The sequence below is a fragment of the Capricornis sumatraensis genome, chromosome 2, assembly GCF_032405125.1.
Source record: "Capricornis sumatraensis isolate serow.1 chromosome 2, serow.2, whole genome shotgun sequence".
NCBI lineage: Eukaryota > Metazoa > Chordata > Mammalia > Artiodactyla > Bovidae > Capricornis > Capricornis sumatraensis.
This window is the reverse complement of record NC_091070.1, coordinates 121,669,207-121,696,433: the sequence shown is the minus strand read 5'-3', so window position 1 is coordinate 121,696,433 and position 27,227 is coordinate 121,669,207. Positions and strand designations below refer to the sequence as shown.

General features: G+C 38.2%; 1 protein-coding gene across 5 annotated transcripts; it reads right to left on the bottom strand.

Annotated features, from left to right (window-relative positions):
* Nucleotides 1-451: 451 nt before the first annotated feature.
* On the bottom strand, nt 452-14,614 carry ANP32E (acidic nuclear phosphoprotein 32 family member E). Of its 5 annotated transcripts, none has more exons than XM_068964317.1 (7): nt 14,299-14,614; nt 11,182-11,331; nt 10,581-10,703; nt 9,676-9,841; nt 8,464-8,642; nt 3,909-3,972; nt 452-3,032 (listed from the first exon to the last, which is right to left on the bottom strand). In XM_068964317.1, exons 1-7 carry the CDS (start codon nt 14,350-14,352, stop codon nt 2,962-2,964), a joined length of 807 nt encoding a protein of 268 aa, XP_068820418.1. In that variant the 5' UTR covers nt 14,353-14,614; the 3' UTR covers nt 452-2,961. The 5 variants fall into 5 exon arrangements, with proteins under 5 accessions (XP_068820418.1, XP_068820419.1, XP_068820420.1 ...); XM_068964318.1 differs by having other exon boundaries at nt 452-3,026; XM_068964319.1 differs by having other exon boundaries at nt 452-3,023.
* Between the last annotated feature and the right edge of the window lie 12,613 nt (nt 14,615-27,227).

Genomic DNA, 27,227 nt, shown 5'->3' with positions numbered 1-27,227 from the left:
GTTTCAGGTTGGATTTACTCAAGATAAACATGCAAGAATTATTTGTATTTATATTATCTAAGGACTCTGAAGATAAACACAGTACTAATGGAGACTTTAGACTCATTTTAGAAAACTATTTGCTGTACAAGAGGTTTATAATCACTTTGGGTAACTATAAACAAGTTACTTCAACTGTAGATATTATTACTTCAAATCAAAATACAAAAAGTACCGGCTCAGTTTGCAACCCCTTGGGAAAAGTTAATGAGTTAAACTATTACACTGTATTATCTCATATCACATTCGTATTTGAATGTTAAATTTCAAGCTGATTCTGTTTTAGGAAAGACCTTCAATGGTGATGTTCAAAAAATGTCATACAGTGAAACTAATCAGTAACAACTCTTCAATTTATTTGAAGCAATTCACTTTCAAAAACTTTAAATTACAGCAGTCACAGAAAAAAACAGGGGTCAGAAACAATAAAATAATCAGTACTGCCTTTTTTTGTTTGTTTTTAACACTGTCATGGCTTTATTCAAAACACAGTTGCACAAAAGTATTAACTTCAAAGTTTTGAAGGAGGGTCTTGAGGAATTTAACACACTATATACATACTGCCATACAAAGAGCATTAAAATAGGACCAAAAACTTCTACAAAATATAAAACCCACCCTTACTTATTTGCATGAAAATATCACCCACAAAGCTAAATAACTCTTAAAAAGTTATTTGGAGGCTCTAAGTGTTGTTTTCAAACCAAAGAACTCTAATTTTGATCATTTCGATTGCACAATAAGATGATTGATAAGAAAGTCAATATATAGATTAAACTTTTAAAGTATCTTATAATCTGGCATATTATGCAATAAGAATTCTCAGGAATTAAAACAGAGTATTATAATTGTTAAAAAAGAGTAAAATGTTAGCCTTTTGGAGATTCCAATCCCCCAACTAAACTAATTCCAACAGTTTTATTTTAGTTATGCAGCTTTTTTAGTTTATCCAGAAATAACTTTGTAATTTTTTACTCTAAAACCCTGTCATACATTTTAAACTAAGAAAGAAGTAATACTATTCTCAGTAATTTAAATGTGTCCCAGTATGCAAGTGTAACCAACTAATTTGCTGATACTCTTTAAAAACTTACATATATTCAAAACAAAGGGGAAAAAATTTTTAGCTAGCTAAAATTAAGAAAGCAATTGCCTTGAACATGGAGCCTCCACAACAACAAAAAAGATGTACTTGCCTACTCATATTATACTTAGTAGTTGTATAAGGAAACACACACTCGGTTATCCCAAATGTTTCTATTTTTAATAGACATCTACCTGAAAACAAATCTTAATATTGATTTAGTTTCAAATATTTTCCCAGCTGTCCAGTGTATTCCAATTAAATGCTATAACTGGTAATAATGCTTTAAAACTATACAAAGAATAAAGGTTCTGCTCAGAAAAATTAGAACTACTTTGCAGTGTGTGCATTCTTAAGTCGCTTCTGTGATGTCTGACTCTGCAGTCCTATGGACTATAGCCACTCAGGCTCCTCTGTCCCTGGGATTCTCCAGGCAAGAATACTGGAGTGGGTTGCCATGCCCTCTTCCAGGGGATCTTCCCAACTCAGGGATCAAACCCGCATCTCTTACGTCTCCTGTACTGGCAAGTGAATTCTTTACCACTAGTGCCACCTGGGAAGCCCATGCTTTGCAGAGTGGTATCTAAATCATTTGGAAAGCTAATCTGATTTGAATGTCTCATTATCACCAGGCAATTGTTCTGACTTTCAGAGAAGGCAATGGCACCCCACTCCAGTACTCTTGCCTGGAAAATCCCATGGATGGAGGAGCCTGGTAGGCTCCAGTCCATGGGGTCGCCAAGAGCGACTTCACTTTCATTTTGAGGAACACAGTGCTGCTTCCAAGAGTCTCCTCTATTCTTTTCTTTCTCCATCTTCCTAATACAGTCTGTACATCCTGTCAAGAAAGATTTATAGTAAGCAGAGTCTGTTGCATAAAACTGTATTGATAATAATATCCATATTTCAGAAAATACTCAGTTTCTTTCACTTAGCTTGTTTAAGACTGACACAGGTCTGAAAAGGTGGTTGAGGTATAAAACAGAGTCATCCTGGGTGTCCCTGTTTCCCAACTGTTTTTTGAGAAGAGGGAAAGGAGTGAAACAAGAAAGGAAGGTGATCATAAGAGAATCACTGAGAGGAAAACAAGAGTGCACACTTAAAATAACAACCGTTGGCAGGCCATGATCTTCAGCTGAAACAAGAAAGGGCTCACCTACATGTCTCTCAACTCAGTATAAGCAATTTTTCCTTGAAAACAAAAATCTTCTTAGTCACCTAGCTTAAAGGGTTTTAGAAGGCTCCGCAAATGCCATGAACTATATTGTTGAATAAAACCTTTACTATTCTGCCCCTACTTTCCAAGCTACTCGTGTGACAAAAAAGCATTCAACTACCCTCAGCCAAAAAAAAGGCACTGCCTTCAAACTAAAGATCTCTGGGTTGCCTCTAAAAAAATAACCAACTTAGCATTCAAGAGACTATTTTCATTCCAGATTTCAGCCAACTGTGATTTCAGTGAATTTATAAATAACTTAAAAACCCTATGAATGAAATGCACCATACTATGCCTGTGTAAAAGCGATCATATTTTAATTATGCTAAAAATGACTAATACAATGAGCTTTAATTAGAAAATTTAAGATTCTAAATAAATTGCTAGGGAATTTCACAATGGGGGGGGTCAATGAAAATTTTTCTCTACATACAATATGATCATTAACAGACTAGTTAATCTTATTTGGAATGATAAGGCAAAAATAGTAAAACCACACTTTTCCTATAAAAAGTTACACATTATATTCTGTAGGGATAGCTATCATACAAGAAGAAACAAAGAAGATGTGATCACTCTATTGCACACCCAGGAACATTAGGGGATCTGGTCTTAGAATGATCTAGTCATCTTCCTCCTCTCCATCATCTTCAGCATCTCGTTTCCTCTTTTCCCCTCGAAGACCTTCTTCTTCTGAAAAAATAAAAGGAAAACTGTTGAAAATACTTAATTTTAACAAATGAATATTTGTTAGGCTACAAAATTTTGAATCTATCTTAGTTAAAGTTAATGGCACAAGAAAATTATAGGTTAGGTTTCCCCTCTGCATTACTTTTAAGTTCAGTATTGAAACAACCTTAATAGACTTAGAAAGCCATAAATAATGACAGCTTGCTATGCACCCTTGTGGTCAAATCATGAAGTACAGATCAAGAAACATTAATGGAACTGTTACTAAATTTTTAAATTTCTTAAAAGACCTAGGTAAAGAGAGTGAAGTGAAGTGAAGTGAACTGGCTCAGTCCTGTCCGACTCTTTGCGACCCCATGGACTGTAGCCTACCAGGCTCCTCCCTCCATGGGATTCTCCAGGCAAGAGTACTGGAGTGGGTTGCCAGTTCCTTCTCCAGGGGATCTTCCCGACCCAGGGATCGAAGCCCTGTGCATTCCAGGCAGACACTTTAACCTCTGAGCCACGAGGGAAGCCCAACGAGAGGGCAAATCTAAAACAGGCATTATCTGGAGTTCAGCTGCTCTTCTCTCATAAATAAAGTTTCACCCTCTTCAAAATGAAAGTCTATAAAAAAATAATAAATTGAGCTTATGGCCCCGTTATCTCTTCATTCCTGTTTTGAAACAAATGTTATAAGCTGTTTGTTTTTTTTTCCTTTTAAATGGAATTAATGAATGTCCTGAGAAAATTCCTCTTTAAAAAGGTTTTATACCTTTCAAGGAATTGTGTGATGTTATGAATATCAAAGAGATCAGTGATAATTTGAATTATAGACACATTCTTTAAAACCCATGAATAAAGGCTTTTTAGGATTTTTGAATGGCTAATGTAACTCACCCTCTTCTTCTTCTTCTTCTTCTTCTTCCCCTTCTTCAACATAGTCATCATCATCTTCTTCATCCTTGAGATTCAAATATTCAGTTTGAATATGACACAAATAAACTTATTTACAAAACAGAAATAGACTCGCAGACACAGAAAACAAACTTATGGTTACCAAAGGGGATGAAGGAGGGATAAATTGGGAGTCTGGGATTAGGAGCTATAAACTACTATATACATAAAATAGATAAACAACAAGGTCCTACTGTACAGCACAGGGATCTAATATCCTGCAATAAACCAAAATGGAAAAGATTAAGTGTGTGTATATAAAACTGAATCACTTTGTTATATACCAGAAACTAACACAACACTGGAAATCAACTATACTTCAATTAAAAGAAAAAATTCAGTTTGAGAATAAAAAACCCATGACATGGGCTTTTCACTCTTTGATAACAATACATTCCAACAGGAAAAAAATATATGGTCATCCTATGTTCTGACAACCTCTGCCTAACTTACAGAGGTCTTTTTAAAAGCCTAACTAAATCTTGTTTTTTCATGAAAATAAGTTATAGTTGAGAATAGCAATGTTCAAAAGAACTTTCTGCAACAACGGAAATGTTCTGTATCTGTGCTGTTCAATGCACACTAGCCACACACGGCAACTGAGCATCTGAAATGTGACCAGTGCAAATGAGGAACTGAATTTTATTTTACTTTAACTAAATAAGCAAATGTGCCCAGTGGCTAATAGACAGAGTAATTATTGACTATTTCAAAGACACAGTCTTCTGTTTCATAGACTGCGGAAGGAATCACCTGAATCGTAGCTCCAACACAGTTATACGTATGGAGTAAGTCACTTAATCTCTCTGGACCTCGGTTTTCCAATCAATGAAAAAAGTATTCATCTAGAAAGATCTCTAAGTTCTTTCTACATCTAAAAATCTACACAGCAAAATAGCAAATATCAATAAAAATCACAATACAATTTGATCTATAACTCTTGTGGGATGAGGTATTTTGGATAACTAAGGTTTAAACAGACTTCAAACATAACCTTTTTTTTTTAAGCAAATTGGGATAAAATGTCTAAAATGCATTGCACACTTCTACCATTTTATGCTAAACCTTTTCCTTGAATTATCATAGTCACCATTTTGATGATGAGCAGTATACTAATTAGTATATGCCAATTTCCTCAAAGACTATTAATATATGTAAGATGGTTTTCTCCTTTTTAAAGTGACTCTTGGCCTCTACTTTGAGTTATATCTTTTCCTAATGCCTGCTGTTTCACAGTTACTATTTCAATTTTAATCTGCTATGGATTCAGAAACTACATCAAGAAGCTTACCAAAGAACTGAATATAAAGGAGAAAATAGGTTTAGAGTAACAGCTTGAATATTCTCCTACAAAGAAAACGTCTTTTGTTACTTAGACCTTTTACACTTTTACATTTTAAACATTACTGCCTTGTGCTTGGTTGTGTTCCAGATGGTTAAGTTCTAATATATATTTTTAAAAATGCAATCAATCTGGGGGCCCTCTCCAACTTCAAAACAGTGTACACTTCCTTAAAATAGTTTAAAATGGCAAATGTTAAAAACTGCTTGGTAGTTGAGAAAAACTTGGACGACCCACCTTTTTCAAAATAACCACAGCTCCATTTGTATCTAGAAACATTAATCAGAACCTATTTTTCCCGCATTTAGCTTGAAGCCCCTGAGAAACTAAACTACATGACACATATCAGAAACCGTTCTTAGTCAATTCAAACCTTAAAACACTCCATACCAGGACATCCAAGCTACAAAAAGCATAAGCAGTTGATGAGGTAGCAAATAAACTAAGCAACTACAGTAAAAATTAAGAAAATATGTGGGCTTACACCTACATAAAAAAGGAAGAGAAGGGGGTAGAGGAGAGAGGGGAGAGAAGAGCAGGGAAAGGGAGAGGAAAAAGGAGAAAGTAAAGAACATTTTTTTAAACACTTCAAATCTTCAAGGAATGACAAATGAGGGTATTTAAATACTTATAAATTAAAAAAAAATCAAACCACTTGAAATACTAATCACATGTATTCCATGGTAATTTAGAAAAGCTCAACTTTAAAAAGCAAACTGTTTCTCTGGATTTTGTTTTATATAAAACATGATTAATCAATTCATGTTTTTATGCCTTTTAAAAAAATATACCATCTTTCTATGCCTTTAAAAAAATATATATCATCTAGAGACTTCCCTGGTGATCCTTTGGCTATGACTCAGTGCTTACAAGACAGGGAGCATGGAGTTCAGGAAACTAAATCCTATGTGCTACAGTGAAGACCCAGCACAGCTAAATACACACACACACACATATAATCTACTAGATTACCAGATATTTGCTCTGTAAAGATTATGGTCTTTTCCTAATTAGTGGTTTATAAAATGTTTCCTCATTTGTGTTAATACTGTGAATAGTGCAAAAACACGGTAATTCCCAATTCTCCTAAATCCTCCATCTCCATTTTGAATGAAGTATACTACATATAAGTCCTTCTTTATACATATTAATTCCTTACATCTGAAGAGCAGCTGAAATAGAAATAACTCAAACAAAAAAGTAGCTAATCAAATATCACTTCTATTTCCTTCTGATTTTTTTAAAATCTTACTTTCTGAAGGTTCTCTGGCTCTTGGCTTCTAAAAACAAGACTTCATTTTAAAAAAAACACCAAATTACCTCATCATGATTGAAAACTTCTGGACTCAGCTACCTGGGTACCACATTGACTTAATGTTGTATATATTATCTTAGAGATGTTTGCTCTATACTTCACCACATCATTTTTAGTTAATATTTCCCAATACTCAACAGAAGGATGAATATAAACATTCAAAGTTAGCTGAAGGTCATTTTTAAATGACTTAATACTATTTAAAGAAGAATTATTGGCACAGAAAATAAAAGTCAACTGCAAGGACTGGTGGTTTAGTGGTTAGGACTCTGTACTTCCACTGTAGTAGGGGCATGGGTTTGATCCCTGATCAGGGAACTAAGGTCGCACAAATGGAGCAGTGCAGCCAAAGGCAAAAAAAAGTCAAATTACAAAATAACAAATCTATTATTTTACTAAATAAATTAAAATTTATGGGGAAAATATTCAAGTTGTATGCTGATAAAAACTGAATAGGTTGCCTTTCTCCCTGAATACTTAAAAGTTCTATTCTTCATTATTGTAAAGATCCTAACTCACTAAGGCCCCAAGCAAATTTAAGTGCCATTTTTTTCCTACACTAGTTTCATATTTAAAATGGTATCAGAGAAAAATCATGATTAATCAGTGATACTGTTTAAGTAATGTAAAAGTCATTAGGAAAACAAAAATACAATTTCTAGTCTAAATAAGAGGTTATTTTTAATAATAAATATTAAATTATGAATGATGAAAACAAAACTCAATAATTTTACATTAAGAGAAAACTTAATAACTTATCTAAACTCCTAGCGACTACAGATCATTCGTTCTAGTCAAATGACATTTCCTGTGAACCTATGTCCCAATCAATGTATTAGATGCTGAGACACAAAGATGAATAGCCCTTCCCTAAAGGAGCCATCTAGTAGAAAGTGGCCAAATAAGTTTTTACAAAATGTCTATAGGTTCCAAGGTAAAAGAGGAAGGAGTGGCTGTCCCTTTAAAATTACAGAAAGCTGAGTGTTTAAAGGATCATGAGGCACAATTTGAGTAGTAGTTACACAAGTGTGTACATATATAATATTTCATGGAGTTGTACATAAAATTGGTCCACTTTACATGCTTTAGTATATTCATGTTTACCTGAGAAAAAAGAAAAGTTCATTAGAAGGCATGGCTAGCAAGTCATTTCGGATAAAGTAAACAATGTGTGTACAGACAGAAAGGCAATAATAGCTTCGTGTGATGATTTAATTTGGTACTAAGGGAGATGAAGCTAGAGAAGGAAGCAGAGGCTAGATAATGGACGGCCTTGTATATCATGGTGGTAACAGGGAAACATTAAAGGGTTTCAAGCAGGCTAGTGATACAATCACATTTGCATGCAGACCACACAGGCAGGCATTGTGGAGGATACACCTAAGTAGTAATGCTATTCTCAGAGAGACCATTTAGAAAACTACTGGAAAAGCATAAGCAAAAAATAATTAGGGGAAAGGAAAGTTTCCATGAGTGCCTACAATGTGCCAGCAACTAGATACTTCACACATATTAGTTTGTTAAATCCTTAACGACTCTATGAAGTTGGTATAAATCTCAGTTGTATAAATGCAGAAACTGGGGCTCAGACACACTTGCAATGTTTCCACTATACCATGCTACTGAGGGAAAGATGGATTTGAAAGATATCTGGGAGGCAAAATCATAGGGTTTATGATTATCTGGATACAGTAAAAACTGGGGGGCAGTGGGGGAAAAAAGCAGGTGGATACACACAAAATTGTGGAAAAAACTCTCAAATTTCTACACAACTTACTTTTTATATTACTTAACGCTATGCCCTAAAGAGTTAATTTTCACTGCATATAAGGTCTACTCACCTGAATTTCTTCTTTCATCAAGTATGAGAGGCCCACCTCCTCTTCTCCCTCTCCCAGTTCTGAGCCTGCTTCATCTTCATCCTCATCCTCATCCTCCTCTTCTTCTTCCTCCTCTTCCTCATATCCTTCAGGTGGACCAGCTTCATCTTCCTCTTCCTCTTCATCATCTTCATCTCCATCTTTTAGAATATTTTAAAAGATGAGCAAACGTCTGGGCAAATTATTTTTGCCCTGGCCCCTCAGATTCTTAAGCCAATGGGTAGAAAGTATCTCAGGGTGATTTTTTTTTTTTAAGATTTCTCTTTTATAATATCCCTATTTACTATTTGAGAAATACAGTATCTAAACATTAAAATTTTTCCAATGTAGAGATTCTCTTAAAAACATTACATGTACTGAAGTTGATTTTACTTCAGTCTTCAAAACCTGACAATCATTCCATCATTTGGTAACACTGTTTATCCATCAAATTTCTTCTTTCAAGTAAATAACTTTTCAACCAATAGCAACAGTGTCCCATCACTAATAACAGCTGTTCTGTCATCTGATCTATTAGTCACCAATTTATCTGAAAATCCATTAATAGTCACTCACTGTTCTCCTCTCCCAGATCCCTAACAATGATTACTCTACTTTCTGTCTCTATGAATTTACCTACGAATGTGAGGCAAATGCCACACATATTGTATAACATTTCATATAAACAGTGTCATACAATATGTGGCTTTCTGAATATGGCTTCTTTCACTTAGCAAAATGTTTTCAAGGTTCATACACATTGCAGCATGCATCAGTACTTCAATCATTTTTATGGCTGATTAAGATTCCATTGTATGGATATATCACATTTTGTTTATTTGTTATATACTTGTTTCTACTTTGTGACTTTTATGGATAATTATGTGATGAATGGTTTTTGGCTTGTTTTTAATACTATTTTAAAAGTTACCAAAAAAAAAAAAGAAGTTACCATTTTACTGAGTAGTGGTGAGGTTTAAATATAAAATTTTATGGAGCTTAATATTATAATAACCATTAAATTCCCCAAAGCAATCAGAAATCAGAACAAATACAGGACTAGGGCTGTGGGTTTAAAGGTTTTCTTGTCTTATATCTTTTATCCCCCACACTTAAATACCCAAGTCCAATCTAATTTACTAGCTAGGGTAGAGGCTATAATTGTGACACATTTTTAGTATTAAAAATGATTACCCTCATCATCCTCCTCTTCTGAATCTGGTGCTTCATTATCCTCCTGGTCAAATCCATCTAAGTATGTGATTTGCTGCAGCAGTTCAAAAATACTTTCTCTGTAATCTTCCAGGTTTGTGATCTCACAGTTAAACAAGTCAAGACTCTTCAAATTTTTAAGATTTTGCTAGAAAGGTAAAAAGTAAAAAATTACACTCACGATTTAAAATCTCATGTTATTCTTTTTTAATTCATGAACCAGAAAATGTATAGAATTTGAAGTCAAGAGAATTTCAGATGTTTAGAATTTTATAACGAAGGGTTATTATATCGAGCACAGTTAATTCTCCTAATAGGCCCTGGTGCATAAACGCCACAAGAGCAGGAACTCTGTTTTGTTCACTGCTATCTCGAGCACCTGGCTTAGTGCTTCGCCTGTAGTGGCACTCAATATATTTTGTTGACTGAATCTGTGCATAAAGAGGCAACAACAATAACATGGTTAGTTTAAATCCACAATCAAGTTTATTTTCAACAATTTCAACCTCCCCCAAGCTTTTTTTTTCTTAAGTTTTCAGAGTTTCACTTCATCTCCTTTGCTTCCCTCATACCAGGAAACTGAGGAGCAAATAATGAAATAACTCAAAAAATAAGAAAGAAGGAACAGAATTTAAGAAAATACTGGAAATTTTACAACCAGATATTCAACTCCTGAAGTTGATGATAAAATAAATTTCCTACTGATTTAAACATTTATCTGAATGTTTTACTCCAAAGGAAAATAAAGCAGTATCATCTGTATAACAACATATAAGAAAGTCAAAAGTTTCACAAGAGTGAATTACAAGTCAATAGGATAAAACTCAAGCAAATCTCAGAAAATTCAACCAAAAAAAGCAAGTCCCGAGACAAACCTTTCCACTTACCAGAGCTTCTACTGTACTGAGATCTTTGATTTTGTTTCCACTCAAATTGAGGTAGGTAAGATTTGGGCATTTCTCTGCCAGGACTTCCAAGCCTCCAGAAATTATATTGTCACTAAGTTCCAACTATATATTCAACATGAGAAGAAAACAATGAATAGCAAAGGCTTAGGATACATTAAAGATTTCTAAAATATATCAATTTAAAGAAGAAAACAATTGTCATTCTCTTTGCCTTCAAGAAAGACTTTCAGAAGTCTTTAATTTCCAAATTCCCATCTATGACCACCAAATAAAATATTAGAATCTCTACGGACTTCTAACCAGGTTTGGTTCCAGTTGTATAATAGTTGGATTTTACGCTTCAGAGAAAAACATTTGGTAGGTGTTAAAATTCATGTCATAAAGTGATTTCATTATTAAATTTCTACAACCAAAGCAATATTACAGAGGATTTAAAAATGCTACACAACCCATTTTCTTACCTCTAGAAACATAGAGGCTTCTAATTAAAAGGCAGAATCATCATTTCATGTGGGAAAAAATGTGCATAGTACCCGTTGGCATCAAAGTCATGATATTCTCATGCCTAATGCCAACTTACCTTCCGAAGTTTATTTAAGCTGGGCAGCCGGGCCAGTGAACTTAGTTCCACATTAGCCATACTCAGAAACTCTAGTTTTTTAAAAGTATCATTCAGGCCCTCAATTTCCCCATTGACACAGAGGCAATTATCAAGGACCAATTCTGTTACCTAGAAGAGAGAATGTGAATGATTCTTTAGTTTGTTTAGCAAAAAGACCTGGGTCCTGACACTCTGGAAACATGAATATTAAAACCACCAATCCCCTTATATAGATCCTTTTCATTCTCTCCCAAAATCGAAATACAAAGTCTGATATCTTAAATTAATTTTTTAAAATTTAAACTTGGGCTAAGACATTCAATGCCTGCTTCAAATCACTAATAAAATTTTTTTAAAATATATATTTATTTAGCTGTACTGGGTCTTAATTGCAGCATGTGGGATCTAGTTCTCTGACCAGGGATTGAACCTGGGTCTCTTGCATTGGGAGTACTGAGTCTTACCCACTGGACCACCAGGGATGTCCCACTAATTAAAAAAAATTTTTTTTTAATTGCATAAGAAATAAACCTTTGAAAAACGTCCCACGTGAAACTTGTTTCTGACACTTGTGAAAAGGACCCTCAACATCAGGGCATATATTTATGCAGTAAGGGGACACTGAGGTTACTGAGAAAGGATTTAAATAAGCCCTAAAATAGCAGGGAGAAGAAAGGCAATTGTTTTATTCACTCTTTCACTTTAAAACCCCCTTATCTTTGGTTGATGTCACCATAACTCAAAAATACCTTGTTACCTTTCATGAAGAAACATTAGAAAGCTCCTTCTCAGACAGCCCAGCTTTCAGATGTTCTTTGTTCTAGTATCAGTATCACCCAGAACAACACATCCTCGACTAAATGTTATTTTCCCCTGCCACCCTGGTAGAATTTCTGTAACTTCTCCCCAGTCGTGGAAGGGCAGATGCTGGATCCTCTATCCGGTCAGAGCTGGAGCACAAAACTTTCTGGTGTGGGCCTAAATGGACTCAAACCTAGAAGGGAAGCAGGAAACCTTGGCCCTCCACTCTCAATGCAAAAATATGTCTGAGGTATTTTGAGAAACAAATGTTAGCAACTAGGAATGCCACCTTCTCTATTTGAACATGACATGGTATTTCAGGAAGCAAAGGAAGGCATCATAATCTGGTTAGAGCGGAAGAAGTCAAGGCCTAGAAGGTTAGCATGACTGCCTGGAGCCAGTCACAGGTGGGGCAGAGCTGTGCCGGCACTGTCAAGCCTCAGACTCCTAGTCTAGCTGAGTGGAGGAAAGGGCCACTAGATTTGGTGTCAGAAAACCAGTTTTTCCACTTAAGTAAGTAACTTCACTGCCCTGAGACTCCGTTTGCTAATTTGGATTCTAAAACAATACCATCCACCTTACAAGTTGGTGGAAAGTAATAGAGTAAATAACGAACACGAAGAGCGCCCTGTAAACTGTAAAGGGCTGTTCAAATGTAAGAGACCGTTATTACACCACAGGGGAAGGAGGAGAGGCTGCACAAGTGACATCCGGGGCTCCCCAAAACAGGCGAGAAAATTACTAGGGATAGGACAGGTATAAAAATGGGGGAGGAGGGGCAAACCCACTTTTCCAACCAAGACATAAAAGCGCATTCGAAATGTGTGCTTCTCCGAGACAGCTTTTTAACTTTGGTTTTGTTTTTTCCTTAAGTCCTTAAAGAGTAGGCCCTAGGAAACTTCAAGTTATCTGTGGGATGATAGTAGTGACTCTTTTCCCTCCTCCCTGCCCCCCACCAATTTCATGGAAAGATGTTTTCTAAAAAGTACTTAAAGATCTCGGATTCCCACTCCTCACGCCGCTACAGCCTACCGAAAGGACCCCACGCTGGTAAGCACAAGCACCACCTCTACCCCTCCCGAAAAACATATACCCCTTATATTGCAATTCTAGGGTTTATTTCGAAGGCTGCAATTAGCAAGACTCTAGACGTTTTCCACTGCGACCAGAAACGCGAGGTTCCTCGCTGGCCATGGGCCCCGCTTTCGCGACCTGCCGCTCCGACCGACGGGAAACCCCAGAAGGGGCGGGGACTCCCCAACGAAAAAAGGGGTCGCCTCCCAGCCCGCGTTCCCCCCAGTGCCTCCGCCCCGGGCGGGGAGGACTGGGTGAAGTCGAGAAGGCTCCCTCCAAAAAGGAGGCGGAAACGCCTTACGCCCGACCCCCGAAAAGTTGACCGCGACCCGCCTCACGTGGCCCCTCCCAAGCCTGTCTCTTTAACTAAGGCGACAGCAGCGAGAGCGCATCATTTAGTTTCGCCGAACCTATCTTTAAGACGCGAAACTTCTACGACCCATTTGTTTAGTTTTGTGAAACGGTCTCCCGGGATCAAAACTGGAGTTGCAGCCTCCACGACAAGACACGCAGAGCCGAATTTTGTTACACCGCGGAAGGACGAAGGGGATAAAGTCTCGTGTCCCCTCCCCACCTCCGGTCACTACGACGAGTCCCAAAACTTCCTCGCGGCCAGAGAACCAGCCGCTGACCCAGATTCCGCCTGGCGGCGGTCGGCGCGCGCCGCTTCCCGGGGGAGTGGGCGCCGCCGGCAGCCCGCGGTCCTTCCGACTACGCAAGCGACCCCAGCCAGCGCCCGGCGCGATGTCGTCGAACGCCCAGGGGCCTCGAGGCCGGGGACGCCCCCTGGCCCCAAAAAAGAGTTGGCAGCACTGCAGAAAAGTTGGACTAACTTCTCAGGCGACGATGGCTGCGGCAGAGGCGAATGGGACTGGGGGGTCGCGCCCACGCCGCCGGCCCTAAGGAGCAGGAACGTGGGCAGCGAAGCCGCTGAACCATCCCCAACACCCCGCTTCCCGCCCCCACGAGGCCACGACGCCTGACTCGAGGGGAGAAGGGGCTAAGCCCCCAAGCACACACAAAAACGCCCCCTAGAAACTTAAACCCTTCGCCATTTTAAGATTTTAATGATTTAAAAGTTAAAATTGAATATTTCCCTCCAGCCCTACCCAGATGGGGGTTAATTCATTACCCCTCCCGACACAACCACCAGGACCCCCAGAAACCCGATCCTCCGAATACAGGGCTGGTGAGGAAGGGGAGGGGGCTGAGTCATCTCACCTCCTCCGGGGCTCTGTCCCTTAACTCCAGGTTAATCCTCTTCTTCATCTCCATGTCCTCCTCCTGCTCTTCTGCTACTACTCTCCTCCCTTACCTTTTCCTGCCTTTCCCACTACCCCCAACCCTAAATTTTTAAAAGATTTGGAAATGAATGAAAAGAAAGGCAAATATAAACGCCCACCACCACCAGATAGGTATGGGGAAGAAAGAAGAGAATCGCAAATGGAGTCCAAGGAGTTGGGACTCTAACTCGGCTGCCCCCACCTCCTTGTCCACACACTCGCGCGCGCACTCACACGCACACACATACACACACCCTCAGTTCCTTCCCCTTCAATGGCTGCTCGGAGACTGAGCCTCCATGACACGGCACCGCCAACCCCCTGGCCTACACTCCACCCACCACCCGAATGTATTGGTGGATTCCTCAGCATCTCACTACTCCATTGGGTTACATAAATGTCGATCAGTCTTTAGGGCGGACCTGAACCAGAAACAGCGTGTTTACTGGCTGCGACCAAGCGCGCAGTTAACTCCGATAGGTTCAGGAAGGTGTTCGTCCCGGAGAAATGATTTTGAATCCCAGCAGCCCCCCTCCTTTTCTTTGTGTGATTGGCGCGCTTTCCCTAGGCGATCGGACGGTTCTGAAGCTTGTTGGATTTCTTTTTGTTTTTGTTTTGTCTGTTTTTAATGTTAAAGGAAGGAAGAAAACATCCTTCTTACGGGCGGAAGTTGTAAAACAGATAATTCAGCACACTGCACCCACCCGCTCCTGGCGGTTTTAAAACGCAGCTCTTGCTTTGCAGCCAAGGTGAACGGCAACGTGCTCACCACGTAAAAAGCATGCCTTCGTGGCAGTGTCCTGCAGGAGACAGGCTTCTGGTGCAGAACCAGAACAGGGATAAAGATAGTAGTTTTAACTTTCAGCATGAAGGACTAAACGATTTTGAAAGTAGTTGAAAGTAGTTGGATGAAGTTAGGCACTTTTAAACAAAACTACCTTAGAGGACTTGTTCTTGAGGTAATTGTTGCTGTAATAAAACACTAAGACCTTGGAGGGAAAACAATGCTGGGCTAACGAAAATCAGACATTAATGCGCATAGAAATAGTACCGCAATACCTCTCTTTTCTAAAATCCCTATGGTCCATTTCCAAGGAAATCTGTAGTTTAAATGTGCTTTTAAAAGTCTGTCAATGTGGAATATAAAAGCGGTATAAGAATGATTTTTTAAACTTTTGTCTTGAGAGTTTAGCCTTTCTTAGTTCTTGCTTAAATTCTGTTCTTTCCATTCCCTTACACCTTTCTCAGGATAAATACCCAAAGAAATTCCCGCTACTTTGGGGAAGGAAGTAGGTGACTTAATCCAACTTCCAGAACTGTTTCTTTACTATTTTTCCAGCTTTTCAGGTTAGAGACCTTAGGATTTCCTATTAGATTTCTAACGGCTCCACATTGCCCCATCTTCCATACTTCTCCCTAACAAGACACACAGCTCCTGAAACAGGCTTGCATTTAAAATGTAAATATTTGGAATTTGTCACGTTAAATAAAAGAAAACAAAATAGTGATTGTCTTTTCCTTGCCAAGTGTTTCCTTTGAATTCCCTGAAAAGGAGGTTTTATGAAGATAAAAACAGCGGAAGAGGGAGAGATTTTGTTATAAAATGATATGTCAGAGGCAGGTATTTGGAGTTAATATTTATTTGTTTGTTTGAACCCAGGCCAAAGGAAGTCAAGATGATACAAGAATGAATCAAAATGAACTGAGGAACAGTTCAAGAAGAGTTTTGTGTTTTTTTTTTCTAAAGCAAGACAAGGAAAAGGGGGACTATAAAGAAACACATTTTAGTACCAGTTTAGGAAGTTCTGTATTCTGATCCCACTAGCCGTTGCAACCTGAAACTCTTGAGTGGAATCCCAAAGACAGTTCAGGGAAGGAGTCAGATTAGGGAGTCATCCATATATGAGTGATAGCTGAGGGCATGAGAACAAAATAAGATGTCCACAGAGAATGTATATAAGAAGACTTATCAGGGAAAGGAGAACAAAGCATGGTTGAGGAGACAGACGTTAAGTTGTCTACCAAAGCTGTCAGAGAAGCTAAGGAGCAAGTAGAAAAGAAGGAGGTGAATTTGTAGGGGGGAAATGTATGCAAGCCAAAGAGTTTCAGGGGATAGATGATTGCTGGGGTTAAACAGTAGGGCTTTTTTATCAGAACACAATAGATAGAATGGGAGAGTGGGCTAGAAATAATGAACGAGAGGAAAGGCCATGGTAAGCCTAGACAGGGATTCTGAAAGTGGACCTTACCCCCATACCTGTTATCCCCTTCCTCATATCATCTTTTATCTTTATATCTCAATACCTTGAAACTTTCTAGTCTCAGTCAAGAAGCTAGGATAAACAAGATGCTGGAGAGGAAAGATTCCCCATAAGGCTGGTGCACAGAAAGAAAGGTGCCTAGGAAGCGGTTGAATGAAGAATTCCACCAAGCTAGCGGATAAGTGCATGGAGCTTAAGTGAAGGATAAAAGAATGAAATACAGTCAAACATGGAAACAACCTAAATGTCCATCAAAAGATGAATGGATAAAGATGTATATTATGTATATATAATATAATGGAATATTATTCAGCCATAAAAAAGAATGAAATAATGCCATTTGCAGCTACATCGGTGGACCTAGAGATCACCATACTAAGTGAAGTAAATCAGACAGAGAAAGACAAATATCATATGATATCACTTATATGTGGACTCTAAAATATTACACAAATGAAATTATATAAAAAACGAAAGCAGACTTAGATATAGAGAACAGATTTGTGGCTGCCAAGGGGTAGGCAGTGCAGAGGAGGAACGGATTGGGAGTTCGGGATTAGGGGATGCAAACTATTATATACAGCATGAATAAACAACAAGGGCATATTGTATAGCACAGGAAACTGTATACTCAATATCCTGTAATAAATCACAATGGAAGAGAATATTAAAAAAGAGTATGTTTATATATGTACAGTATAACAATCACTTTGCGGTATATCAGAAACTAACACAACATTGTAAATCAATCATACTTAATTTTTTTAATTTTAATTTTTAAAAAAATGAAGGAAAGGACTTCTCTGGTGGTCCAGTGGTTAAAAATCCACCTGCCAGTGCAGGTGACATAAGTTCAATCCCTGGTCCAGGAAGATCCCACATGTCGCAGGGCAACTAAGCTGGTGTGCCACAACTACTGAGCCACAATTCTGGATCCATGCTGTACAGCAAGAGAAGCCACCACAGTGAGAAGCCTGCACATCTCAACAAAAAGTAGCCCTCCCTCACTGCAACTAGAGAAAATCCATGCACAGCAACAAAGACCCAGTACAGCCAAAAATATAATTAATTAACTTTTTTAAAAAGGAATATAGTTAAGGAAAAAGCCAAATTCATGAGCTGAAATACATTTTAAGCTGAAATAATGAGGCAGATATCACCTAGAGCCAGACCTCCTGGAATTTGAAGTCAAGTTGGCCTTAGGAAGCATCACTACGAACAAAGCTAGTGGAGGTGATGGAATTCCATTTGAGCTGTTTCAAATCCTAAAAGATGATGTGTGAAAGTGCTGCACTCAATATGCTAGTAAATTTGGAAAACTCAGCAGTGGCCACAGGACTGGAAAGGGTCAGTTTTCATTCCAATCCCAAAGAAAGGCAATGCCAAAGAGTGTTCAGACTACCACACAATTGCACTCATCTCACACAGTAAAGTAATACTCAAAATTCTCCAAGCCAGGCTTCAACAGTACATGAATTGTGAACTTCCAGATGTTCAAGCTGGATTTAGAAAAGGCAAAGGAACCAGAGATCAAATTGCTAACATCCGTTGGATCATCGAAAAAAGAAGAGAGTTCCAGAAAAACGTCTACTTCTGCTTTATTGATTACCCCAAAGCCTTTGACTGTGTGGATCACAACAAATGTGGAAAATTCTTCAGGAGATGGGAATACCAGACCACCTTACCTGCCTCTTAAGAAATCTGTATGCAGGTCAAGAAGCAACAGTTAGAACTGGATATGGAAAAACAGACTGGTTCCAATTTAGGAAAGGAATACATCAAGGCTGTATATTGTCACACTGTTTATTTAACTTATATGCAGAGTACATCATTCGAAATGCTGGGCTGGATGAAGCACAAGCTGGAATCAAGATTGCAGGGAGAAATATCAATAACCTCAAATATGCAGATGACACCACCCTTGTGGCAGAAAGCAAAGAAAAACTAAACAGCCTCATGGCGAAAGTGAAAGAGGAGAGTGAAAAAGCTGGATTAAAACTCAACATTCAGAAAACTAAGATCATGGCATCCAGTCCCATCACTTCATAGCAAATAGATGGGGAAACAACAGAAACAGTGACAGATTTTATTTTCTTGTGCTCCAATTACTGCAGATGGTGAAATTAAAAGATGCTTCCTCCTTGGAAGAAAAGTTATGACCGACCTAGACAGCATATTAAAAAGCAGAGACATTACTTTGCCAACAAAGGTCTGTCCAGTCAAAGCTATGGTTTTTCCAGTAGTCATGTAAGGATGTGCGAATTGCACCATAAAGAAAGCGGAGAGCCCAAGAATGGATGCCTTTAAACTGTGGTGTTGGGAAAGACTCTTGAGAGTCCCTTGGACTGCAAGGAGATCCAACTAGTCCATCCTAAAGGAAGTCAGTCCTGAAGGTTCATCAGAAAGACTGATGCTGAAGCTGAAACTCCTATACTTTGGCTACCTGATGTGAAGAACTGACTCACTGGAAAAGACTCTGGCGCTGGGAAAGATTGAAGGCAGGAGAAGGGGATGACAGAGGATGAGATGGTTGGATGGTATCACTGACTTGATGGACATGAGTTTGAGCAAGCTTCAGGAGTTGGTGATGGACAGGGAAGCCTGGTGTGTTGCAGTCCATGGGGTCTCAAAGAGTCAGACACAACTGAGCAACAACTGAGCTTAAGAGGTGGGGTTTAAGTGGCCAATGAAGAGTGAGACTAAGTATTTAGGAGCAAAGGAGTGGAATGAATGAGAGGGCGGTTCAGACACTCCTTTAATCCACCAATAAGAACCATACATCAGGATATTATTTAACTCAGTAAGTCTTTAATGTTCAAAAACTAAAATTATCAGCTGCTGAATATTTTCTGTTGCCTCTCCAGATCCACTCTTCACCCTTCTCCATACTGCTCTGTGACCCAAAACCACATGAACTGCATCAAGTCCTATGACTTCCTGTATTTGGTCCATGGGGGAGGGGTGCTGGCAGGAAATCAAAAGTCTGGAGGAAAGTAAGGTTGAAGTATTTTTTGGAAGTTGGGGCCTCTGGGGAAGCCCAAACTAACCCATGAGAGAAATCACATGGAGAAGCCTCCGGCCATCATGAAGAGGTGAGAGGTACCCAGCCAGCCCTCAACTTCTCTAGGACCCTGTGTTTCCAGCTCCAGTCACTGTCTGATTTGCAGTCACAAAAGAAATCCTGAACCAGAACCACCCAGCTGAGCCCATCTCCAGTTCCTGTCCCACAAAGCCATTAGAAATAATGAAATGATCATTACTGCTTTAACCCTCCCAATTTGGAGTTGTCATACAGCAACAGTGGCTTGAACAACCCCCTCTCTAGCTCTAGCTCAGTTGTGTCCAACTCTTTGCAGCCTCATGGACTGTAACCCACCAGGCTCCTCTGTTCACGGGTTTTCCCAAGCAAGAATACTGGAATGGTTGGCCATTTCCTTCTTCACGGGATCTTCCCGACCCAGGGACTGAACCCTCGTCTCCTGTGTCTCCTTGATCAGCAGCTGGGTTCTTCACCACAGCGCCACCTGGGAATCCCTGAATAACCCCATAGATCACATTTTTCTGATCAAGGCTCACTAGTATCCTTTTGTTCTGTACAGCTGATAGTCATTCTACTCTTTTTAGTTTTCCTTAGGCTGATCTTCTGGGCTTCCCTTATAGCTCAGTTGGAAAAGAATCTGCCTGCAATGCAGGAGACCCGGGTTTGATTCCTGGGCGGGAAAGATCCCCTGGAGAAGGAAATGGCAACCCAATCCAGTATTCTCGCCTGGAGAATCTCATGGACAGAGGGGCCTCGTGGGCTACAGTCCATGGGGTTGCAAGAGTCAGACACGACTTAGTGACTAAACCACCCGGCTTTTCTCCTACTTTAACCAAAAGATTTTTACCTCCCCTGAATCATTAGAACTTATTAAACTACTTATTCAACATTTATCCTATGCTGCCTTGTAAGTCATGTCTGACTCTTTGCAACCCAATGGACTATAGGCTGCCAGGTTCCTCTGTCCATGGAACTTTCCAGACAAGAATGCTAAAGTGGGTTGCCATTTCCTATCCATGTGCTGTGCTTAGTCGCTCAGTCATGTCCAACTCTTTGCAACCCCATGGACTGTAGCCTGCTGGCTCCTCTGTCCATGGGGATTCTCCAGGCAAGAATACTGGAGTGGGTTGCCATTTCTTACTCATAGGTGTTATTTAATTCTGGTTTGCCCAACCAAAGTGGAATTCCCAGAGAGAAAACAACTCAATAGCTCAGCTTCCTCTGGCTTCACTCACAGGACTTAGCACAGGGCTGAGCACAAGGTGGGTCCTCAAGACATGTTTAGTAATTGACCATGTCTCAACCTGCAGATGGTAATTTAAATTCATACTTCCATTAGAAAATAGAGTTTGGTTAATGCCTGCTTGGGACATAGGTGACAGCATAGAAAGGAGTTAAGGAAGACTTCAAACTTCACTTTCTCTTAACTTTTTCCCTTTCCTTTTTCCAAACTAGTTTACTTGCAGCCTTAAGACAAAACTAAGCTGGTACAACCACTGCAAGTGCATTTTCTCCAGAGTTCAGACTGATTTGGAACCACCAGAAAATTTTCCTGCCCATACCTCTGAAAATTTTCAGAAAACTATTCAACAGGGTCACCACTTCCCCTCTTGACAACAGCATAGATGATGAATACTGAAAGAACATAATTCTACAATGCCCAGCGTTTTGATGTTCTATGGAAAGCTTCCAGGTCAACACGCTCCAAGGCAAAGTAAGTTGTTATATGTATAAAGAAGTTCAACCGTGCTGAAGGAGAGAGAGGCCATATATAGAGACAGGCCCTAGAGAAAGAGAGACTATAAAGAGAGAGAGCCCAGACATCCCTCAACTCTCCCAGCCCAATGGAGGCCCCAGCCATGTGAGTGAAGCCATCTTGGATCCTTCAGTCCTTGTCAAGCTAACACCATATGGACCAGAGATGAGCCATTCTGCCATGCCCTGCCCTAATTTCCAAATCTTGAGTAAATAATACATGGCTATAGTTTTTTTTTTTTTTTCCAGCCACAGACTGTAGCTTGGAGGATCTTAGTTCCCCCACCAGGGATCGAACCCAGGCCCAGCATTGAAAGCAGGGCATTCTAACCACTGGACCTCCAGGGAATTCAGCATGGTTGTTATTTTAAAATACTCAGTTTTAGGGTGATTTATTAGCAATAGATAACTAAATAATAGCAATAAATAACTAAAACTAGGGATATACCCAAGGTCTTATGATTAGTGCTTCATGAAGATGAATCCCAAACCCAGTTCCTCTGATCAAACTTCAAATCTATTTTCAAAGGCAACCATTATAATCATGTTTAATTCATGTACACAAAATATTCTGTTCCCTAAGATATCCTTACCCACCATTGATGCTCAAAATGCCACACATAGATATTCAATCTTATGACCCGTGTTGAAATGCAAAAACTACAGGATAATTAATAAGTATAGTTAATCATTCTATTAAAACTTAGTTGAAGATATTTATCAGACTTTTTTGAGAAGAGGTTTTGATTGGTACCATGAGTACTATATGATGTTTGAACTACCATGCATTCTCTAGGTTTTTCTAATCACATTCTTTTTTAAATTTAGGATTCTTTTCTCTGTAGGGATTATCAGTGAGTGGAGAAGAGGGAAACATACATGTCAATAAATTATTGACTACTGGTGTGTGAATATCAAATTCTGTGAAATATCTGCAACAGATTAAAATTCTAGGTTGAGATTTCCCAGTTTCAGTCACCTCTTTACATGTTAAGAAAGTACAAATCAGTTTTAACATTAGTCAAAGGCAAACAAAGTTAGGAGAGTAAGTCTCCTAGAAATAAATCCATATTGTAAATAGATTTGCAAATAGAAATGATTTAGGGATCTTGCACTCTAAGAGTTATTACATCACTGCTTTTCTCCAGTAGCATAGATAATAAATATTTGCCTTAAAAGAAATATGTAACCTCAATAACAAGGTAACATTCAAAAAATAACCTTAAACTTGTAGTTAAACATGGAGAATTTAATACAGTACCTGCTTAACTCCATTCTTTCCCAAACCTATTAAAATGACTTTAGATGGATAAACCTAAACCCAAAAGAACAAAAAGACTGATCAAGGAGAAAAGAGTTGATGAGAGAGCACAACAAAATTTTGGAATCCGTAAAGCTGATGGACCATGTAGTTCAGAAATGCATTTTCCTCACTTCTGAAGTTTTCCTTCTTAGGACAAAAAGAGCTCAGTTAGTGTAGCTGGGCCTCTCCCAGCCCTCTGTTCATCCACCCTCAGTGGACTGTCCCACTTCTCCCATCCTCTGTTCTCCTGGGAGAGGGAGCCTGTTCATCAGCACACATCCATTCTGCTGTTCTCCTCCACACTGAGGTCTGCCCCAGTCCAGGCTGCCTGGCTCTGGAAAACAGTTAGCAGGCCCTCAGACTCTCACACCAAGCTGCACACGCCAATCTGGCCTCTGACAGTAACAAGGCCTCTAAAAGTAATAATTGACCTCCATGTTGACTTCTTGCTTCATTTCTCAACTTGTTCAGCAATGTTCAGGAATGCTATTATGGGGATTCCCCTTAGAAATCCCGTTAGACTAGAGGTAATTGCCCTAGCAGAGAGGAGAAAGTTGAAACTTTACTGTCTGCAGGAAATTGAAAGACAATCTGATTTACACTGTAGAACCCCACAAAGATACTGAATTTGGAGACACTAAGAACCCTTGAAGATGAGAGTGAATGTAAGGCTAAAACAGAAGAAATGGCAAAAGGTCATGTTAAAAACAACTAAATTCCCTTCCCGACTCTGGCCCATAGAGGTCAAAATAAAATAAACTCAGAGATACCAGGCATAACTAAGGTAGGTTAGATGTAATGAAAACTGGCAAAAAAAAAAAAAAAAAAAAAAGAAAAATCTATATTTCAATGAAAACTCTCCTTGAAAAATCTACCCCTTTCTTTTCTCCATCTTACAATTGAATGCAACTTCAGGTAAAAAAGTTAGAGATTTCCTCTCTGGAGAAACTGATTAGCCTAAGACACAAGTCCAGATATCCTGACAAAATGGTAGGAAATGGCCAAATTACCTGTTCCATCCCCTCACCGCCATGCAGTCTACCAACTTTCATACATGGTTACACACACCTTTTAAGTGTTTTTAATGTGCCTCACTCTTAAATGTGAATGGATAGGTAAAGATCGCAGATATTTTAGAAAGCCCCTTAACATGAAAAAAAAGACAAAAATAAACAGGAAAAAGAAATCAACGAAAATAGGAAAGGATACAGAAGAAACCAATTTTCAAAAGAAAGCTTAAGTTAATATCATAAAAGATAATGTATTCATGAAAATAAAACAAAATACTGCTGTAGGAAAAACACTCTTGGGACTTACCCTGGTGGTCCAGCAGTTAAGACTTTGCCTTCCAATGCAGAGGGTATGGGTTTGATCCCTAGTCAAGGAGCTAAGAGCCCACATGCCTCATGACCAAAACACCGAAAGGTAAAACAGAAGCGATATTGTAACAAATTCAATGAAGACTTAAAAAAAAATAGTCCACATCCAAAAAGCAAATCTTTAAAAAAAAAAAAAAAAAACCGACATTCTTAGAAGAGCTTGTAAAAATTAAAAATATGAACACAATGTAATAATTCAAAAGAAAGGAAGAGACAAAGTTAAGGAAATCTCCCTGAAAGTAGAACAAAGAGCAAAGAAATGGAAAAATAGAAGAAAAAAGTTAAGGGTATTAGAGATCAGTCCAGAAGATTCAACATACAATTGACAGGCACCTCAGATAGAGAACATATAAAACAAAATTGTTAGAGAAATAATATGAGAAACTGTTCCAGAGCTTAAGTATATAAACTTTTAAACAAATGAGCCTCTTGAGTATCCTTCCAAGAAATAAAAAGACCAAGATATGTTAACATGAAATTACAGAAAATCTAGGATAAAGGAAAGAAATTTAAAAGCTCCCAAGAAAGAGAAGCTAATCTAATTCAGAACCGGAGAATGGAGGGTTCAAAGAGGAAAATTCTTTTTAAAACATTATGATAAATTACCTTATATGTTTGAGAATAATGAGAAAGGCATTACACTTTCAACAGTGAGTTTCGACATGAATAAGCAACTAGGAAACTAAACTAAAAGGAAAAAAAAATCATTATCAATTCAAGGGTAGATTACAAGTTGTACAAGAAAGGAAATATAAAACACTCCTGACACAACTGTAACTATTGATGATAATTTAAACACTAAATGCTGATTTAACTACAATTGTGGTTTAATAATTGGATCAGGAGGACAGGGTAAAAAAAATGTATAGGGGAGAGAGTGTTGTGTAAAAGAGGTAAATCCTTATCTTTCATAGTTGAAAGCGCACAGATAATATCTAAAACTGAAAAATCAAAAAATAGCTCTATAAACGTATTTTTGGAAATTTGGAGTTGTGGACTAAAAGAAATAGTTTAAAAGTTGCAGTGATTGTCTCTAGGAAGTAGGAATTGGACAAGGGGAAACAATGTTTTATTGTGACTTTTACTGATCTATTTGACTTTTAAAACTGTGTATCTTACTATGTTGATAAAAATAAAACCTAAATTTACAAATAATACAAGGTAGCTAAGAACTGACTTGTGAACTATCTAGAAACACAACAAAACATATTGAGCAGATCAGCTATCTTCAAACCAGTATCTGCTTTTCTTATTATGTGGTAGAAGATAAGAATATAGGTGTATTTTGACAGTGATAAGAGAGCAGAATCGACTATTTCAATACTTTCAGACCATTAAATTTTTGTGCCTTGCTTTATATCCCTGGATATGTTCTAGTGTCTCCTGGTTTATAGTGTATGGGAACTTGAATAGAATTTGTATCCTGCTGTTGTGTGAAAATTGTATAAATCTTTATTATGTTGAATAGGTTCATAGTGCTTTCCAGGTCTACTATTAATATATCCTCTACTTTTCTGTCTTTCTATTAATTTTTGAGAGTTTGATATTGAAACTCCATCTAAAAGTCTCAATTTATCTACTTAAAAAATAATTGTAATATATAGTAGAATTATATGTAATTTGGGGGGCTTTCCCCACAGCCCAGATGGTAAAATATCCACCTGAAATGCAAGAGACCCAGGTTCAATCCCTGGGTTGGGAAGATCCCTTGGAGAAGGGAATGGCAATCCACTCCAGCATTTGTGCCTGGGAAATCCCATGGACAAAGGAGCCTAGCAGGCTACAGTCCATGGGGTCGCAGAGAGTCAGACACAACTGATCAACTAACACTTTCACTTTGATACATAACTTTGTTCTGTGTTTTCCAAGTGTTCTGTAAATGAGTTATCATACTTTCATAATTTAAAAAATAAAAAAGAGAAAAAAGAATATAGGCATATTTTGCTATGCAGAAGTTTAGATTCCCTTATCTAAACTTACAGTTACAAGATAGAGAACTGTGGGCAGGATGCTGGTATACTCTTCTGCCATGTGTTTCAAAAACTATGTTCCTTTGTTTCTTTATTTTTTAATACAGTTTAGATTTTTGCCAAGGCTATGGTTGTGTTTCTATTTAACTTCAGCTCATCAAACCCATGGCTTTCACAAAATATCAAAATCTTACTAATCAAAGGATGAATGCAATCCTACTGAAATATATTGAAATATAATAGAAGCTGGGTGACCGGTGGAATGTGATTTATTTAATCAGTACCTTCTCCTACTTGCTATTTTGACCAGCAGTGTTTGCATTAGTATAAATTTCTATAGTATTATGATTTCTTATAGTATGATGGGTATTTTCAATATGTGTATTTGAAAAGCATGCTATACTCACTAATGTAGACTTTACTCGTCTTTAAGCTAAAATTTTCTCCAAATGAGCACATCTCTCACTTTATACTCAAAGTCCATAAGAAGATAAGATTCATTGCACAGAAATTTAGCCATGATACAAGTGAAATTTATGTCTGTGTGATAGCTAAAAGGTCACAAGAGAGGGAAAAAATACTGAATTTTTGCCTAGTTGGGGAAAACCAATTGCAGGGTCCTTTGTTTATCTCTCCAAAAAAAAAGAGAATGGCAATTTGTGTCTATATTTCTGGAGGAGTATAACTTTAATGAAGGCACTATGGCAATAAATATAGCAAGAATCCTTAAAAAGTACACACCCTAAATTAAAACCAAAGTGAAATATCACTACACACCTACCAGAATGGTTACTCTTTTTTTTTCAATTGATTATATCAAGTGCAATGGAAACAGTGACAGACGTTATTTTCTTGGGCTGCAAAATCACTGCAGATGGTGACTACAGCCATGAAATTAAAAGACACTTCCTTCTTGGAAGAAAGCTATGACAAACCGAGACAACGTATTAAAAAGCAGACACATTACTTTGCCAGAAAAGGTCCGTATAGTCAAAGCTATGGTTTTTCCAGTAGGCATGTATGGATGTGAGAGCTGGACTATAAACAAAACTGAGCACCAAAGAATTGATGCTTTTGAACTGTGGTGTTGGAGAAGACTCTTGAGAGTCCCTTGGACTGGAAGGAAATCAAACAAGTCAATAGTACGAGAAAATAATCA

Bases quoted from the DNA above. Each gene is read 5' to 3' on its own strand.
- ANP32E (XM_068964317.1), bottom strand. From the start codon at position 14,352: ATGGAGATGAAGAAGAGGATTAACCTGGAGTTAAGGGACAGAGCCCCG. The intron at 8,643-9,675 runs GTAATCATTTTT...ATATTCTAAAAG, and splicing joins AGAAGAGGAGGATGATGAGG to ATGGAGATGAAGATGATGAA. The intron at 3,033-3,908 runs GTGAGTTACATT...TTATTTTTTCAG, and splicing joins AGAAGAAGAAGAAGAAGAGG to AAGAAGAAGGTCTTCGAGGG.